Consider the following 18125-nt stretch of genomic DNA (forward strand, 5'->3'; position numbering starts at 1 on the left):
CAAATTAAGAAACTTTTTGTACTTAGTGCTTATCCGAATTTCTTATAAGAAAATCTAATCAGTGTACTATTCACTGGGTTATGCAACAGGTTTGAAATTGACAAACTCTTGGCTCTGATTGGTACATTGACAATAACCTATTGTATTACTCATCCACTGAGAATTTTGGTGATCATCGATTTGATATAATTAGGCAAAATAATAAAAACCATCCTCTACCTATCATCTTTTGGTGATGGAAGGAGTTATTTTGCCAACTCTTTCGAAAAATTAAGCTAGTAAAGAACTTAAATGCCTGCCAAAAGAGTCAGACATTACACTAAATTTTATACCATTTTTACTGCTTCCCCCTCTCCCTCATTGGACAATATTGTTTTATACAAAGCTAGAAAGGCTCGGTATGGTCCAATGGATTCATTTCAGATTACAGTGATGTTGAAATCTAAAACCTATATTGTTTTGGAGGAGTGGGCGTAAGATGTTGGTCTTGCTACATGAAGTACTTAATTTTTTAAAGAAAAAAACCAAAGCAACAGGACGTCCCCAGAAATTTTAGTAGGGATTGTGGAAACAAAGAAGAAAATTATGTACAACTTAGAACTGAACAAGTGAAAAGTAAAAAAAGTTGTAATACCATAATGTACGACGACTGCAACTACTTTCTGCTAACCTTATCCCAGGCAATCAATATATTGTGCTAGTGAAATTTTCACGAGTTTCGATAACCCATCTCATTATTTCTAGTGCATTGGTCCGTACTGTCAGCCAGGATCCTCTAATCTTCAAACCCAGCAAATTGAAGTGTCTCAGTCGGTCTCTTTTATCGATGTATCGACAACTCCTGAAGCGCAAATGAAACCGAAGCCCAATTTCGAAGGAAAGGCACCCTATGACTTCTTCTACCCATTCGTTTGATCAAATGCTGTTTCAAGAATTGATGGCCAAATACCAAGCTAGATGTTCATTGGTGCAAGTAGAAGCTCGGGTTCACGCAGCAAGTCGCAGGTGGCTTCAAGCCCGCGGGTAAATATGTTAAATAAGCGAGATTCGTTATTGCAGTTCATAGACGGTTTTTTGGAATTAAGATCATCGCGTTCAAAGTTTTGAAAAATAGGAAACTAAGGATATGGAACACTTTAAGTACGTTGAAGAACAAAGATTTTAAACTGGACGGCTTTAAATTTCATACCGATAATTTAAAAGTATGTTAATTTATGCTCATGACGGTTTGCTAAATTTTCGTGCAATCTTCCTATTTATTTATTTTCATTTCAAAGCTTGCCTTTCGAATCCTGCAGAATGCAGCCGCAAAACTCTTTACTTTTATGCTCTAATAATCCCAGTGCAGAAAATACCTATCTGCCATGCAGCGCTTGAAAATACCTATCTGCCATGCAGCGCTTGAAAATACCTATCTGCCATGCAGCGCTCGATACCATGAAGACCGAGCACAGCATACTTTGGCGATCATCAGTTTCTTGCCAGTTTTTGTTTTTATACATCGTCGCTATTAAATATGACTTTTCATGGATTTCAATTATGATATTATTATATGAAATGAAACTGTTTACCGGTCAGTCATAAAGTGCTCGATACAGTATGGGCGATACAGAACTGTGCACGCTATTTGATGTACAGAAGAAGAAAGTTCTAAGCTGCTATTCGAAGTTTCACGCTTGATGCGATTATCTATGGATTGAATCTATTTATTGTATATTGATGGCGTTAACATTGACAGAATATGTTATGGGGCAGATAACTTTATTTGCAAGTAAGAAGTTAAATCCTGGTTTATTTACTTAAAAATACTCAGGCCAAATGCTTCAAAGAAATGTCAAATGAAATGTGAATAAAATCGCTGACAAGCAGTAGCAAATAAAGATGTTTTAAGCTTGATTTGTTTCAATGTTATGAATTTTTTGTTGGAAACAGTTTCCTGTTTCATAGTTTTGGAGCTGCTGCATCGAAAGGGCTACCCCTTCGCGTTTTGATCGCTGTTTTCAAAACTATCAACGCTTAAGGCTCATTTTTTCTCAAGTTGTATTTTCCAGTTTCAATGTTCAACTTTTTTCAACTTATCGTGCACCTTTTGTGGCTGCCAATTTCCGCGCTTTCTGGAGAATGAATTAGAGTTTTTTCAAGTCCAACATGAGTGTTAGAATGTAATAGCCTAATTGGAAGCTTACATATACCTGAACAAGTATCTTTTTATAAAGGAACCCTTCTATGTAGAAAAAATCTTTTGACTTTCATCAATGGTTGCTACAATTTTTTTTCTTTAGCCACAATGATAAAAATCATTCTCCGTTTTGTCTTCTTACCCAAAGCTAATCCTCTTTGCGCACCATTCTCTCAAATTTCTTCAATCAATTTTTCCATCCTGACAAAACCCAACGAGATGATAATTAAAGTAAATTCTGAGAAACTGTTTTGTTAGAAAGCATTCAATAGGTAAATTCCGGTGCAGGTCCTGCGTGTATCTCGCGTATCTCCGTAGCAATTTGCAGACACGCGTGCCGTGCGTGTGCGTCTCCAAGGCCTAGCAGAGAACACCAGTTGTAATAGCCATCCTTTTTTCTATTGTTACTTTGATAAACGGTTTACAAATTTTCAATAGGCTTCTTTGCTCAAAGCAAACCTATTCATTTGCTTCAGATAGTATCACCCAGATGCTGTTCACTTGTTTTCCATTCATCCGAACACGCGTTTCTATTATTGTATTATATCTAAGCCCGGTGTCTGGCGATCAAAGCAGGCATATGTCAGTCGAATTCAGTTTTGTTAATTAGATATTTCAGTAGGAGTCCCTGCTAAGAAATCTGCCACTTATATGCGTTTCTGATGTTCTGTTGTTGCTTAAAGGGATTTAAATCGGTTTAAATGTTCAAATAATAGTTCACTAATTGGCAACAAAAACTCTTTGAAGCTTTACACCTCGACTTTTTGTTAAAGAACATGTCCTAGCTGTTTGTTCATCAGCATAGTTCGTGAATCGAGAACTGTTTTCTCACGACTTAAGAAGTTTCATTTCCTTGCTGTTTTTGATGCATTCAAAGTCAAGAGAAAGTTACGGCTGAACGCGAACGACTCCGTGAAAGTTTCTTATAAACGAAATGATTTTTCCAACACCTAGAGCTCATCTTCTTTTTTCTCGGATTTTGTAAGTTCAGAGACGATGGCTAGTTAAATAAGGCGATATTAAAATTTAAAAGAAATAGGTGCGATCGAACGGGGGCATTTGTCAGGGGTAAATGTAAATGGGGTAAATTGATGGTCCTGCAACCATCAATTTAAACTTAAAGGGAATGAACGGATATAATATGAATTCTGGTTGTCTAAAGATAACTTTGCCTCGATTGTCCAGTAGGAAAAGTTGTTTATAAGATGGTTGCCAATTTGCTTAGCTGCTTTACTGCCAATTTTGTTTTTATTGAAAGTAATTTTTTCTTTCAATCGATTGTGAATCAAACTTTTTTTCTGAAATGCGGTAACAATTCCAGCCAAATATCATTAGAGCACAGTGTTGCTAGAATAATATTTAGAAGAATCAAAATTTTCCACTCAGAGTAACAGATAGCAAAAGATCTCGATTTATGTTCTAACTATGTTGGCTTATTAGACCAGGCTTACATCACACTGAAATGATTTCATCGTGAGAAATCTCTGTCTGTTGTTGGCTTACAATCTGGTTTCTCTATTCTTTCCGTCTGCATGTTATAAAAGGGACACCTTTCTTTCTTCCTACTGATACCTGTCTTTGAAATTCCTTAGTAAATATGTTTTACACGGCTTGTGTCGAAAGACAGATGAACCAAGGCCGCATGCTTTTAGCTGGTGACCTGTGTACGTTTAGCTGTCATCTTTCATCTACTGGTGATACACGTCCATCATCTCTCGTAATTCTTATACAATAGTTCGATATGCAAATAAAATGTAAAACAGTAAGAATTAGAGATAGATTTTACTGACATTGAGATGTAAGAGAAAAGGACTTTCTCAGGGAGAAATGAGGATCCCGTCGAACCCTCAAAGGGTGCAAGAAACGGGTCTGATTTAGTAAATGTCCGACCTATCCGGGGTACGTTTTTTGACTTGAGTAAGGTAGGAAAAGCCAATGGGAAAAGAATATCAGTTCGATGTGAGGGGGTGGTACAATTATATATATATATGTCTTATATACATTCTTGTGACCCTTTCAGGGTTGTAAAAGTTTACAAAAGTAAACCTCTTTGAATCGTTCAATGACAAATACGTCCCAGCCTGAATTACCTAAGATTTTAGCCTATTTTGTTTGCGAGCACTAAATATTTAGTTCTGCACTAAAGTTGAAAATCGTAGCTAGGCTGCTTTTTAAGTGGTCTTTTTGTAGGATTAAGAGCCCCTGCTTGTTCCATGTTTCCTTCAATTTTCTCTTGAAATATTCTATTTTTTAGTATATAATCATTTATAATATTTGAATAAATGCCGCGATATATATTCTGATAGCCAAAATCTTGTTTCACTACAGTGTATGAACCTAAATTAGATGAGCTCTCTTCAGTACTAGGTCAGGCCTTAAAGATTGGTCAGGCAAACGTGGAATAGAAGTCTAGTTACTGACGAGTGCCTAAGCCTGATCCTTTGGTTGCTGCACTGGAAAAAGTAGCAACCAAAAGTAGCAAAAAAAGAAGCAACAAAAAGTAGCAACAAAAGTAGCAATAACATTGCTACCATAACATTGCTAACATTGCTTCTCCTGCACTGCCCCCAGTTTGACTCGATGCATGTCGACCTCTTCCGTCAACTCCCAAAAACCAAATGGTAACAAAAACCAAGCTCTATTTTCACTTGTACATCAGTCCACACTTGCGTGTATTTATCAGCTGAGTAGTCATGGATGCCACATTTCCATACATAAGAGCAATTAAATGCTTTTTAAAGTAAGGGTTTTTTATGCATGTTTCAAGGCAAAGGCAAGGCAGCTTCCCTTTTTCAGTCGCTGTATTCTATGTTTACTATAATGGTTAGTTTACTGTACGTAGAGGAAACACACAGCGATCCCTGTGTATTTCACTGTAAGGACGCCGTTTAGTTTATAAAACTGGAAGAATTCCTCTGACTAAAAACTGGTAGCCTTATCACATGGCAGGAGATTGGCCGAGATGGGTAATTTTTATGACTATGGTTTCTCAATATGAGAAATCTGTTTTGAGACAAATAGTAATTTGCGATAGATCGGTTGTAATTTCTAAATATTTCCAACCAGATCACCGTTTCAAATAATAAAAGTGTTTTCTTCCTGGGATCCAGAAAATATCCCTTAGAATTTCGAGGGTAGATGTTGACAGAAAGTGCTCCTCAAACCTAACATGACTGATTACGCATTTGTAGCTAAAACAGCCCGAAGAAGCTAAGGATGAATATATGTTACTGTAAGATTTTTTATTATACTGTAGTATTTTAGACTACTTTTGCTATGATTTACATTACTATTGTAAAGCTCTCAAATAACGAGCTCCACTTTGATTCCATTGAAAAAGAGACGTGTTAAGAAAACTGCAATGTTTTCATTTTCCCAGCCTTACAATTCACAATGAGAAGAAGCAACGGCTTATTACCTAGTTATCAAAACTTCACAGCAAAAATTCGCTTCGACTTTTGTGGTATTTGTACAGTTGCGTTTGCGAATGGAAGACACCAGATGCGCCTTTCAAAACACAACTTTACTACAATGCTATTATGTTCGATCATTCTACATGTAATGTTCTCTGCACGTGTGATACATTCGAAAACGCATATCGTTCGTATTCGTGTATCCACGGTGATGGCTGCAGTCTTCGAAATATTCACTGCACTCTATGAGTATAGTTTCAGGGGCAATGAAGTCACGTTGCTTGCACCTTTATCAAATCTTGGCAGCGCCGGCTGGCAAAACGCGCGGCTAACTGGTACCAGGTCTCGATTGGTCAGCTGCGAGCATCTTGCGAATCTGATTGGCTGAAGCCGGCTGGTTGTGCGGGTTTTTTAAAATAATAATGGATTGAAAGTTTTTCTACCTCCGAAACACCTGTTTCGAAATTTACTTTAAAAGTGGAAAGGCCAAAGTCGCCTAATTTACACATTATTCCGACGAAATTGTTAACGATAGAAGTTCTCAAGGGTATCTCTCCTCTTGCCTTGCTTATTTCAAGGCTACAGTGAGCTGTTCACTAAGTATACTTACCTGAAAAGGGGGCCTAGCTTACAACACAGAGCAAGATTGCATATAAGCGTCAAAGCTTGTGTCAGGGAACAACACTGGACTTATAGAAGAAGCAAGGCACAGTTAGTTGGTTAGCAAGACATGGATTTATGTAGCAAGCCCACGAAGAGTGATTTATCAGAGCTGAATCATTTGATGAAAGATGCTGCCGAGTACCAACGGTTACGGACGTTGATTCCACAGCTAGCAGCCAAGCATACTGTATCAAAAGTAAGATTTCACGTTGCACTTATGACTTAATGTTTGATTGGCCTTCTTAAGAATATTTCATTATCCTATGTTTATCAAACATAGACCTTAGTGTCGATCTTTTTCTCACAGCAATTTTTTATTATAACAAATTGATATTGGGTTGTTAGATGAGCTTAAATCACAAACAAAAATAAGTTTTCTCATTGTTTACACGTACTTAACTACTTGATAGAAAGTTTTCTTAAGCCTCTGTACGTCCTGCAATTTATTCATAATTGCTCATGTCTTGGACCACCAATATTTGCTTACCCAACCTCAATTCTCTTATAAGGTAACTTGCTGGAACCTAAGGGCATTTTCTATCCCCTTTTTACTGTTTCTATGCAGAAGGTTTCTTAGTGCCCCAGCAACAGCATTCAGGAGAACAGAACTTTATATACGCCTATGCTCATCCTTTGTTGGTTTCAGGCAGAATAAGCTGTTTCATGAAAATTTTTTCTGAAATCTTCATATTAGGAAAACCTGTCTAGGGCATTTCACTGTGGAGTCCTTAGCGCCCAAATTTCACCTAAAATTTCACCAATGTTACGTCATCGTCTTATCAGATGATACTCATGAGCTGCAGTGACATTTTAAACTGGTTAATTGGTCATATCTTCTCTAGTTTCTAGTTTTAATGACACGATTTGTTTACTTTCGTAGATCGAGGTCGTCGAAGAAGCAATAAACTACATAGCGCAGCTGCAGAGGACTCTTTCAAACTTACATCAAGGTAGGCCTTCTGTTTGTCGAGAATTTGAAGAGGACACATTAATTTTTAGTATGATATCAACTCCCCTTCGCTATTTTTGGCCATGTAATCTGTATTAAACTATCAAATTTCCCTATATTCAAAACGATTCGCACGAACTGACCTTATTTTGGCAAACAAGTTTTTCCGCTGATCATAGCAGCTGTCATCTTTTTACGCAAGAAAATTTCTTGCAAAACTTTATTTGTCTTTGTTTAACAGCAGGGACGCAAGATGTGCTTTGTTGACTTCCTTTCTACTTCTCTAGGGCTGTGTCACTAAGCAAGAGGATGTTTGAATCGTTTTTTATTTCTATATGTAGAAAGGACTCTTCGAGTTTCTGTTGTACAAATTTTGAAGGGAAGAATATTTGCTTTGAGAGAGTAGGGTTTCTGAGAATTAACTGAAATGCCTAGATTAGTAGTCGTATTTGTTATGAAAACCTTTCAGTTACGAATATTTTATACCGTTATTTGAAATTTCCAAATGCGGAATTCTATCAAATATGCACCTGACCTTGTCGCATATAACCTTTTGCAGTTGCCTCGTTTTGAAGCTTTTCTAAAAACTTCAAGCTTCTAATTTGAACTCTTCAATCTGGCAAAATGATGAAGATAATATTTAAAATGTTCTAAATCATCTTTATAAATTGGTAATTGTTCTATTCAAGTTAAATATGTCGTAATAACAGGTTTTTAGCCTCAAAATAACCCATTAAGTCGAGATTATTCTTCTCTAAGAATTTTTTAAGTGACCCGTCGTGATTAAGTGATTACATTTTAATCGATTAGATGATTACGTTACTGATTAGTCTGCTATATTTATATAGATATATTAATAACACCTTCTTTGAAGACTTGAAGAACTGATTGGAGGTAATGGCCTTCTGATGCATACGATCAGTCAGGTTGTTATTCGTTGATTGCTTGATTCATATCATAAATGGTTCCATCCTCATGGAAATTGCAGTCATTGATAATTGATCTTTCTTGATTTCTAATAGTGATTCGGATTTTCTTTCGTTTAGTACCTTCTGAAGAGCTACAACAGCAGTTTTTAGAAAGAGAGAAGAAAAGAAGGCGCCTGATAAGAGAAAGAACGAAAAAGGTCCCTTCGTATCAACAGCAGAAAAGAAGACGAAAAGCGACCACTTTGTCACTTCGAAGCAGTAAGTTTGTTTTTAATTGTCTATTAACTTCCCAGCAATTTTTTTTCGTTTCAAAGCTTTGGTAGTTTTCAATTTAATTCACAATTTATTCAACCAGATGTTTTGTTCTCGAAGGTAATGATTGAGTCTATGAATGAGGATAGCTCAGACATAATTCGTTACATAAACTTGACCTAGTTACAGTGGATGGCAGATTTATAAAGTATCTGTTCTGGGCGCTGTGGTGCGTTAATTAATGTTGAAGAAATTAATGTTGAAATATTTACATGCCAAGTCTTTGAAATCAGAAAGCTAAACCATCCAACTTCAACAACGGTCTTTACAGACCCCATTTATGGTGAATTCAGCTAAAATTTGTTTCAAAATGGTGGCCAATACCAAGCACAGAGAGAGAGAGCTGGGAATTTTTGATGTCCAAGTGGTGTGCACCTCCGATTGAAAAGGCTACAACTTTTGACTTTTCAAGCCTAGTTGATAAAACTCGGACTCTCATTGTTGATGTTTTTATATGAACATCATGGAAAAAGCACCCTTGTCTTAAAAATCTTTGCGTTTTGGAACAAGACAGGCATCTCCTTTACGTGAGCAGAACCATTCCGTTGGGCACAGTTGTAGCTTTTCTAATCATTAACTGCCCATTAAATGACTGAGGTGTAAAAATCACAACGATTTCTTATTTTAATAAAACGTATGGACTTTTACTGCGTGAAAATATTCATGAAATTGAAGAGGAAATTTCACAAGGCTTGTACAGCTGTCTCCCTGATGCGTCGCCCGTAGTTACTTTTGTCCCGTTGCATGCACCTGGTTTTATAACAATGATCTACAAGTGATCATACCGTTAACTGCATGTTGCATTGAGACTCCTGTTACTTCTTCATCAAAACTAACGAAACTTCTAAGAACTTAGCAACAAAAATTATCAGCTTAATGTCTTTAGTTAGCTATCAGTGATATTCTGATATTCGATTTGGCCATAGACAAAAATAAAACTTTTACTATAACAAGCAAGAACTGCAAATACAGCAAGATAAAGATCCTATTAGATCGTCTGAATGTGCCCATTACTGCTTTAAAATTGACCAATATTTGCTAGAAAGAATGAGAACATCAAGTTATTTTATGAAAGTGTAGATTTATATGAAAATACGCCCAGTTAGGCGTCTTGTATGGGAAACTGGTCTCCCTTAATTGAATTCATATACTTTTTTCAGTGTTAAACTTTGCTATAGCCAGTTAAGGGTTATGGGCTTGTGGAATTCCCGATTAGAGTGATTTTCCAAAGCAAATACGAGTAATTGCCGCTTTCTTAAAATCAAACCTCTTGATTTCGCCTCATTTTAGTTTTTTTTATTTTCCTCGCGAGGCTTTCGAGTGTGGCGACAAAGACTTGATAATATTGATTGATATAAGATACCAAGCGAAAACAAATACAGATTTTTCATCGGGCTGTTGTCTATTTGATCTAAACTTATAAACGCTTTATTTATTTATGAACTCTACAAGATGTAATTCATGATCTTCATTAGCATGTGCGCATCGCTATTGAAGCTTGGTTGTCAACAGCAGCTTTCTCAATCAACCCAAAAGCTTGTATAAATTGCTTGGTATCAACCTCACACCTGCCTTGGTTCTGTTTGATTACGACCTGTAAAGGCCCGCCCGTTTTTTTAAGAAAGCTAATCCAGAAATTCAAAACATATTTTCTTCTACCAAGATAATTCCTAATGCCTTTTCTCCAATTTCCCCTACTTTCCCACGGATCGAAAACATTTATGATTGCTAATTTCCCTGGTCTTGTTGATGATTTTTGAGGAGTTTATATTAACATACTAATGCTGGCAATGGTTTTTCAAACTCCATTTTGTGGAATATATATTACAATGAAATGATAATAATTTAACATTGATTCACATCACCAAAATCTTAATCATGATTATTTTTTTTGATCCCCTTCGTCTACCACAATCGTCGATCGCCATTATCAATCACTATCGATCATCGTCGATCAATCGCCATCAATCATCATCGATCAATTATCGATCACTGTCATTGATCACCATCAGCCCACCCTATCAATCACCATTATCAACCACAATCATCTTCAATCACTTACAATCACCATCATCGATCACTATCAATGACTATCAGCATAAATCCTCATAGTGACCATCACCATCATCACGATGGATTAGTATTAAATTATTTGCTTAAAAATGCTTTTTTAATGTAACAATCCTATTCTTCCAGGAAAGAAAAAGCAGTAATCAATTTGGACACGGAAATGCATCATCAACATCGGTATATGGACACCGCATTGCATAAATGACGTCATATGGTCGGGCGCGTATAGAGCTGTGCCATTATAGCGACTGCATTTTCACTGCTGGTGATCTACAGATTGTGGAAAGACACTTTGCTAGCAGGCCCACTATCAAAAATGCACATTAAAGTCAATGATGTCTTTTGGTGAATACAATTCCCATTCTTCAAAGCTTAAGAACTTTGTCACCCTAAAAAGGGGTGCCTGTAGAGTAAATATAAATGGCAAAGGGGCAAAAACACGCTAAGGAGACATTTTATCCAAAAATTACCCAATAGCTCAAAAAAGAAACCTTTCAAGTCGACCACTGTTTAAGTCACCTTTTAAATGTAACATAATCAGATATTGTCCCTTTCCCCGCTTAGATGCAGGTGCTCTTTGCTCAAATCAGCGGCATATTCACAATATTTGAGTGCATAACTACAAAGAGAAAATCATATTTTGTTCCCTTGAAACTAAATTCATTCATTTACATAGATCAAAGTTCTTTCTTTTATGAAACATGAAAAATTCTCCTTGTTTCTTTCTCATTCTATTTCTTGTTAAAATCAATAACAAGAAGTGTCGCAGCAAGCCTTGTTGCCATATTATTTTGTCACAAAATTTAACCATTTAACGTTGCACCAGTTATAAAACGAGCAATAGGCAAATGTGTAAAAAAATATCAATTTCATACTCTGCTATGCGTGCAAAATGTGCATGACATCTTTAGTAAACAGGCATTTGAAAGCTAGCAAACAAAGCCCATCTGCTGTGTTGCTCCAAGTTCGCTGTTTCACCAAACTCAATATCCTGAATATTATTTTATGAACGTATTCTCAGCATCTGGGTAAACAGAAGATAAGCTTTATGGAAACTTGCGCGGCTGGTCTTTTGCTGTGATGCCGCAAATAGAGCTACTGTATAATCCCGATAACTCGCAACCCCGATAACTCGAAACCCCGATAACTCGAAACCCCGATAACTCGAAACCCCGATAACTCGAAACCCCGATAACTCGAAACCCCGATAACTCGAAACCCCGATAACTGAACCATTTTCGCATTGCTTCCAAATTAACTGCGATTAGAATGTTTACACAATATTTTCAGAGAATGTTTAAATTCAATCAAAACTGATATGTCAGTCTTGTAATTATTAGTTTTTTAACTCTAAGTTAAGCTGCACGTTATTATAAATCACTGTTCTGATAGTTTGTAAATAAGATGCCTATAAAATGAAACACCGTATGAAAGTCTGAATCTTGCTCTATTTTTGACAAGGGTCACTCAACTTATTACCTGATATATTTTATAATCTCAAATATCTGATGAGCTAAATAAGGAGGTTATAGGGGTTGGGGGTGGGGGTCAAAAGGAGAATAGCTTTATCTTGCGGAAAGCCAGTATTCGCTTTAATATCTGTTTTGGCCTGTGTAGAATTAAAAAACCTTCCATTCATCAAAAAGTTGGCAATTCTAGGCCCCAAAACTGCTTCTGTAATATTGTCCCCTGAATTATTCTAAGCAGGGTTGCCGTTTCAACGGCCAAATTCCTCCAATCTGGGCGTTTTTTAAAGCTGTTGGCCGTCAAAAAATGATTTGGTCGAAAAAGCAAAAATTGGGCGAATTTTGGCCGCATGTTGAAAGCCACAAATATACGAAGAGAACGACAACTTTGCACAGAAAATATGCAACACTTTGTTAAATAATCTTAAAAATGCAAATGACGAAGCAAGAAACAAAGTAAAAGATAACAGAAAATTGAAATTGAAAGCAAGTTGGAGCTTTTGTAACAAACAAAGCCAATTTTGATTACACTATTACTCTAAAGATTTAGTCAAAATGTAGCATTTTGTATATTTTGTTTGGCTGGCCGATTTAGGCCTTCAAGCTCAAAATATTTGGCCACTAACCATTTCAAGCATCTGGCAACCCTGATTCTAAGTTCTGAAAGTCTAATGATTAAATATTTAATGTCTATAGAGCTACATTAAATACAAACGATCTTGTAACCTCGTTTACAGGCGGCCTTGTCTAATACTGTTCCATTTCAACTCCCTGGGTTGAGTCCAGAACGAGTCCCTGGGTTCTTCTCTTTTCACCTCTTCAGTTGCACCATTTAATAATAGTCTTTTCTAATTTGCTGTATGTTTTAAGTACAGGTAGGAATCTTTTTTTGATAAAAATGATACCCTTGCGTGTGGAGGTATACGGGTTTTCGCTTTTGCGCTTGCGAAAAGCGAAAACTGCATAGCTCATAGTAGCTTTGCATGCCAAATAGAAAGCAGAATTTCAAAATGTCAGATGAGAATACAAATATTCTGATTTTGCTTTATTTTTTCAAAGAAATAAATTTATCTTTTCAACGTAGGAAACAAAGAAATTTTCTTATTTCCTCATCCAACACGAAGCTGCTTTTGAACTTTCAAGGCAAACGTCGTGCACAGCACATGAAGCGAAAAAATTCAAATACCCATGCTCGTAACCTTTCGCCGCCGAAAAAGCAAAAAAATTTCGCCCAGTGGAGATTGGCCTTTAAATGTACCTATCACAATATAAATTAAATTATATCATATTACAATATTAAATATATATAATTATATGCTAAAATGATACGCTGGGACAATTTCAGGTATGTTCTACAAAACTTGGTTCCAAAAGTGAATGTGTGTGTTGTTTAGGCCACCATTTTTAATACATTACTCAGTTAGTTTTGCTTAATGTCCATTTAAGTTATCAAACAAAGCAGCTGATCAGAATAATAAATAAACAATACATGGTCAAATGCAAATTCATTAACAAGGCCCATCCAATAAATTACTTCAGAAACATAATTATAAACATATGCAATAACATGATTTATTCAATATACAAAATTCTATTATGTATTCCAAAAAATTAAAAGGAACTGAATCATGGTAAATAGGTGACATCTGCAGGGGATCAATTGCTAGGCCACTGATTATTGTAGTCGAGTGTTTCAGAATAGAAAAAAAACAGATTACAAATAGTAGCAAATCTGTTTAAATTGGAGCTAAGAAGTTTTGAAAGAATGTTATAACTTGCTAGTTACATCCTGGATATTTTCAAACAAAAAACTCCTAATATAGTGCCATGCATGCTCTTGTGCTGCAGAATGTTCAATTATATTACCACCCCATACAATCAAATGTCCAACAACAGAATGATAAGATGCAGAACAAACTGGCATGTAAGGAACTTCAATCAAATGTCCAGTACCTGGGTAAATAAGAACAGTTGGAGGCTCTTTGCTATATTCTTTCAGCCTACTTTGCATCCTTCTGGCACATTTTGGTGCATTGGTGGACATGTCTTCTTCTCCTGCAACTATCATTATTTTCCCTTTAATCTTTTCAATTGGGATTTCTATGCTATGAAGTTCTTCAGCATATTCTTCAAATGAATCACGTGTTATAATCATTTGGTCTTCAGTAATAACAATGTCTTCTCTAGAAAATATTTTTGTAAAACCGAGAATTTTCCCTTTATACTTTACTGGAATTCCAATTGCATTATGCGAAGAAATGGCAACTACAGCCTTCACAAAAGGACATTCTGCACTGACATGCAATGCAATTTGTCCACCATATGACACACCAATGTACCCAATGCCAGATGAGAAAACTTTATCATGACTTGCAAGCCATTTGGCAGCCTCCATAAAATACTCCAGCTCAAGATTGAAGAAACCATCTGGAAGGTCTTTGTAGGAAAAAAATGCCAAAGCTAATGTGACAAAGCCATGTGATGCAAGAATTGCTGCTCTATACTCAAGCAAACCTCCATGGCTACCAAACATGTCAATAACTCCTGTAGAAAGACAGAAACACACTTAATCATATGCACCAACCAAAACCATTGGAAGCACAGGGGTTGGAGGATTGGAGCAGGCCTGGCTTTTATATTTTGCAGGTGAGCTGTGAATTGCTCGCCTCAGTTTCTCAGGCGAGCTAAATCAACAACACATATCTTTAAATGGTATAAAAGTCAGGGGAAATGCTAGAAATCCATGCAGTATTGTTTAAAGTAACTTTTATCAAAGCCTTATAGGGGGTAAACAAAGCTCTGATATACATATACCACAGTGGCAGACACCTGAGCAAGTGAATTTGCCCCCTAATACTTTGGAGGACAATATTCTTTGTTCTATAATAATAAAAATAATAATAATAATAATAATAATTTCTTTATTTTAGGTTGGCTTCTCTAATAGCTAATTTATTTGCTAATTAATACTAACCAAAACTTAATTAGGCTATTTAAAAAGGCTATTTTTTAACTAAATTTCAAGAATAAATCTATCAACAAAGAGGATATAAATTACTATCATAAAAACCCTAAATTTTCAACAAATTGTTTGCAGGATCTACAGTTGCAATCAAACTGATGGTTTTTAATGTCTCTTTTGAAGCAATTCAAAGTCTGGGACACTTTTAAGGATAATGGCATTGTATACCATATCTTCGCTCCAAGAAAACATGCATTTTCAAGACCATACCCTGTCGTGTTTGGTTTTGGTGCCAAAATATTTCTGCTACTACAAAGGGTGTATGGAGTATCTTTCTTCATAAAGATTTTATTCATGAAACTTGGATTCAGATTCCTTTGAATTTTAAAAATTTCAGTAGCAAGCAACTGCAAATTTTTGTGGTGAATGGACACTGTGTCTGCTTTCATCAAAAATTCTTCTAAATTTGAACAGCTATCCTTGTATGCAATTCTCAAAGCTCTCTCATGAATTTGATTATTTTCTTATTAACGAACCTATCATGAAACATCCAAATAAGTGGACAGTAGATAAACTAAGAAACAATGAAGGTGTTCATCATTACCCTCTGTTTCTCAACATCCATATACAATACCAGGACAAAAGTATTGCAACACCTGCAAAGGCCATTAATGGCAGACCACGCAATAACTTTTGTTGTTGTCTGATTAAGCTATTGTTTAATCAGCCAATGAGGCGCAAATAAAACTGCAAATTCAATGAAGCGTTAATTCGAATATTCCATTTTCATTTTCCAAAATTTTAAATCAGCAATTCAAGTAACTTTTAATTAAACAGACATTTTGTGGAGGTGCTTCTGGCTCTGATAAGTGCGGAAAATTGCTTTGGAACTGATGCACAAAATTTGTTGATGAAATGCACTGGGATTCTGTTTCATTCTCAATAAACTCTCTACACCAGTTCTTGTTTGGACCTTAGAAAACTTTGTGGACCTCAAATCTGATCATTTTTATTGGCATTCGCTTATTTTAAGGCTAGGTCTTTGTGATGGCAGAGGAAAGACATAGAGTTTGCAGACTTTCAGGTAAATTTGAGTAAAAATGGCCTTGTAAGGGGGATGTGCTGCTTTTTATGAAAAAGACAGCCTTCCTTATTTTCCTAGCATTAATTTGATTCTGCCAAAGAAACTGTAACTTCATTTGTTGTTTCCTTTCACTATTTTGCTATCATTTTCTATAAAAAGTTGCAAAATCTTTAGAGTCGAGAGACCAGTTACACGAAGTTTTATCACAACTACTCGTTCCTTATCTTGTCAATATCTTGAATTTACCACTGCAGATACTTTTTCTTATAACTGTAAAATATCTTATGTTTATATTGTAACTCTAAGTTTTTCAAAATCCTCAATAAATTTCGAAGAATTTGATTCCTGGTTTAGCATGATTATGCTTATTTTTGAAGGGAATATTCCAGCGTAAGGTTAAAAGTTTGCAAAACTTCTAACGCAAAAAAAGCAACAAATTTTTTGGATGCCATTTTGATTGTGTTGTAATACTTTTGTGCTGGTAGTGTAGTTTGAAATACATGCAAGCGCATGCCCGTTCTGTCCAGCTATTTCACAATATGTGTTTATGTGGTTCTTGAAATCTAGGTTAGTTTTTCTTCAACAAATTCCCTTATTGTGGTTGCACCAATCTGTACTGATACGTCAGTGTTTTTCTCCCCAAAAATCAAAACATGACATTTTTCAGGATTCAGTTTCATACTGTTATCAAGAAACCACGTAGGGAGCTTCTGAGCATCTGTTTTAAGGCTACATTCAATATGTTCTAGTTCATGACCGCACCCGTAGATGGTTGTTTCATCAGCATAATTGCAAATTTCAGTCTCTTCCATCAAAAAGAAAAGGTCGTTTATAAATACATTAAAAAAGAGGGACCCCAAAACAGAGCCTTGTGGTACCCCTTAATTGATTCTTGCCAGGAACTGAATGAACCGTTGATCTTAACTCGCTGCTTCCTATTAGAAAGATAGTCATAAACCAGTTTTAGGGCAGATCTACTGAAACCGTAAGCTTCAAGCTTTGCAATGAGTAGTTCGCGATTCTCTACTGGAGGTCTTCAGAATGTTTACAACTTTTTCACCCTTGCAATAGTCATTATAACCTTACTATTCACAAACGAGGAAAAGATGAACTTGAAACAGTCAGATAAAACTTGAAAATTTAGAAGAGGAGCTCTGACGATTGAATACAATACAACGCAGTACAACACAATAAAATAAAATAGAATTATGTACTGTATTGATACAATACAACGTACAAAGAACAAATTTGTCATACCTGGAAATTTCCTGTTCCCTTTAGGAACAAACAAAGTTCCCCTTATCCTACCAACACTTATTTCCACGCGTTCCACATTTTCTGCCAGATAAGTTCGTAGAATTGCTGTTTTAGCTAGTGCTTTGGGAAGCTTTTCCAAAGCCTGCACCATGCTTTCTGCATTGCTCTGCGACATAACATGTCCATCGAACAAAAAGACTCTAAACTCCATCATTTTTGTTACATCTTTTGTAATAAACCTGGCCCCTTTTCTTTGACCGGGTGCTACTAACATGCTCCAAAATAAACCCATGTTGTCAATGCCTTTGTAGGTACCTCCAAAAGAAGAATCTCGTGACAAATTCAGCTCTCCATCTTTGTCTGCGATGTAATGCCCGTATGATTCAAAAAATACTGGCTTTTCTGAGTTGAGCTCGACTCGCAAAGTGACATGTTGAAAAGGCCTAAGATTTTTAACCTGAATCTCGATCCTTTGATCGACCAAAACTGGGCCACTGGGTGCAATAATCTCGGGCTGTTTCAACATTTTCTCCATCTTAGAACGCTACGGTCGTCTTTATGCAATGCATGCCCACAATTAGCAACAATTTTTTTGCAACATTGCGACACAACGACCTTTGACCGTCACAGGCACTGCCTCTGCGAAGCAAAAATAAGAGGCAACTGGATGATGGCGAAAAATCTTCTCACGCTGGGCACCTAATATTTTATTTTTCTAGTGATTTTCAAAAAAACATGTTGCAAATATATTACAGAAAAACAGTTACAGCTTCACGCTTGTGACTCTTTAAAAACAGGGGTGGATTTACCAGGAATTTCGGGGGTGCGATACCCTTCCCCC

General features: G+C 36.2%; 3 protein-coding genes across 3 annotated transcripts in view; 2 read left to right on the forward strand and 1 right to left on the reverse strand.

Annotated features, from left to right (window-relative positions):
* The window catches only part of LOC135696675 (tectonic-3), a 17114-nt gene extending 16199 nt beyond the window's left edge, over positions 1–915 (forward strand). Inside the window, exon 14 of the mRNA XM_065216147.2 lies at positions 745–915. Coding sequence (XP_065072219.2) covers positions 745–915 — 171 coding nt within the window. The remainder of the gene's footprint in view (positions 1–744) is intronic.
* Positions 745–17932, reverse strand: LOC135696678 (bile acid-CoA:amino acid N-acyltransferase). The gene is made up of 2 exons (XM_065216153.2): positions 17285–17932; positions 745–14525 (listed from the first exon to the last, which is right to left on the reverse strand). Exons 1-2 carry the CDS (start codon positions 17817–17819, stop codon positions 13750–13752), a joined length of 1311 nt encoding a protein of 436 aa, XP_065072225.2. The 5' UTR covers positions 17820–17932; the 3' UTR covers positions 745–13749.
* LOC148958064 (uncharacterized) lies at positions 6310–11955 on the forward strand. The gene is made up of 4 exons (XM_089113583.1): positions 6310–6451; positions 7136–7205; positions 8251–8391; positions 10642–11955. Exons 1-4 carry the CDS (start codon positions 6323–6325, stop codon positions 10656–10658), a joined length of 357 nt encoding a protein of 118 aa, XP_088969709.1. The 5' UTR covers positions 6310–6322; the 3' UTR covers positions 10659–11955.
* Positions 17933–18125: the final 193 nt, after the last annotated feature.

The sequence above is a fragment of the Rhopilema esculentum genome, chromosome 18 (genome assembly GCF_057945365.1).
Source record: "Rhopilema esculentum isolate cy_ngs chromosome 18, ASM5794536v1, whole genome shotgun sequence".
Lineage (NCBI taxonomy): Eukaryota > Metazoa > Cnidaria > Scyphozoa > Rhizostomeae > Rhizostomatidae > Rhopilema > Rhopilema esculentum.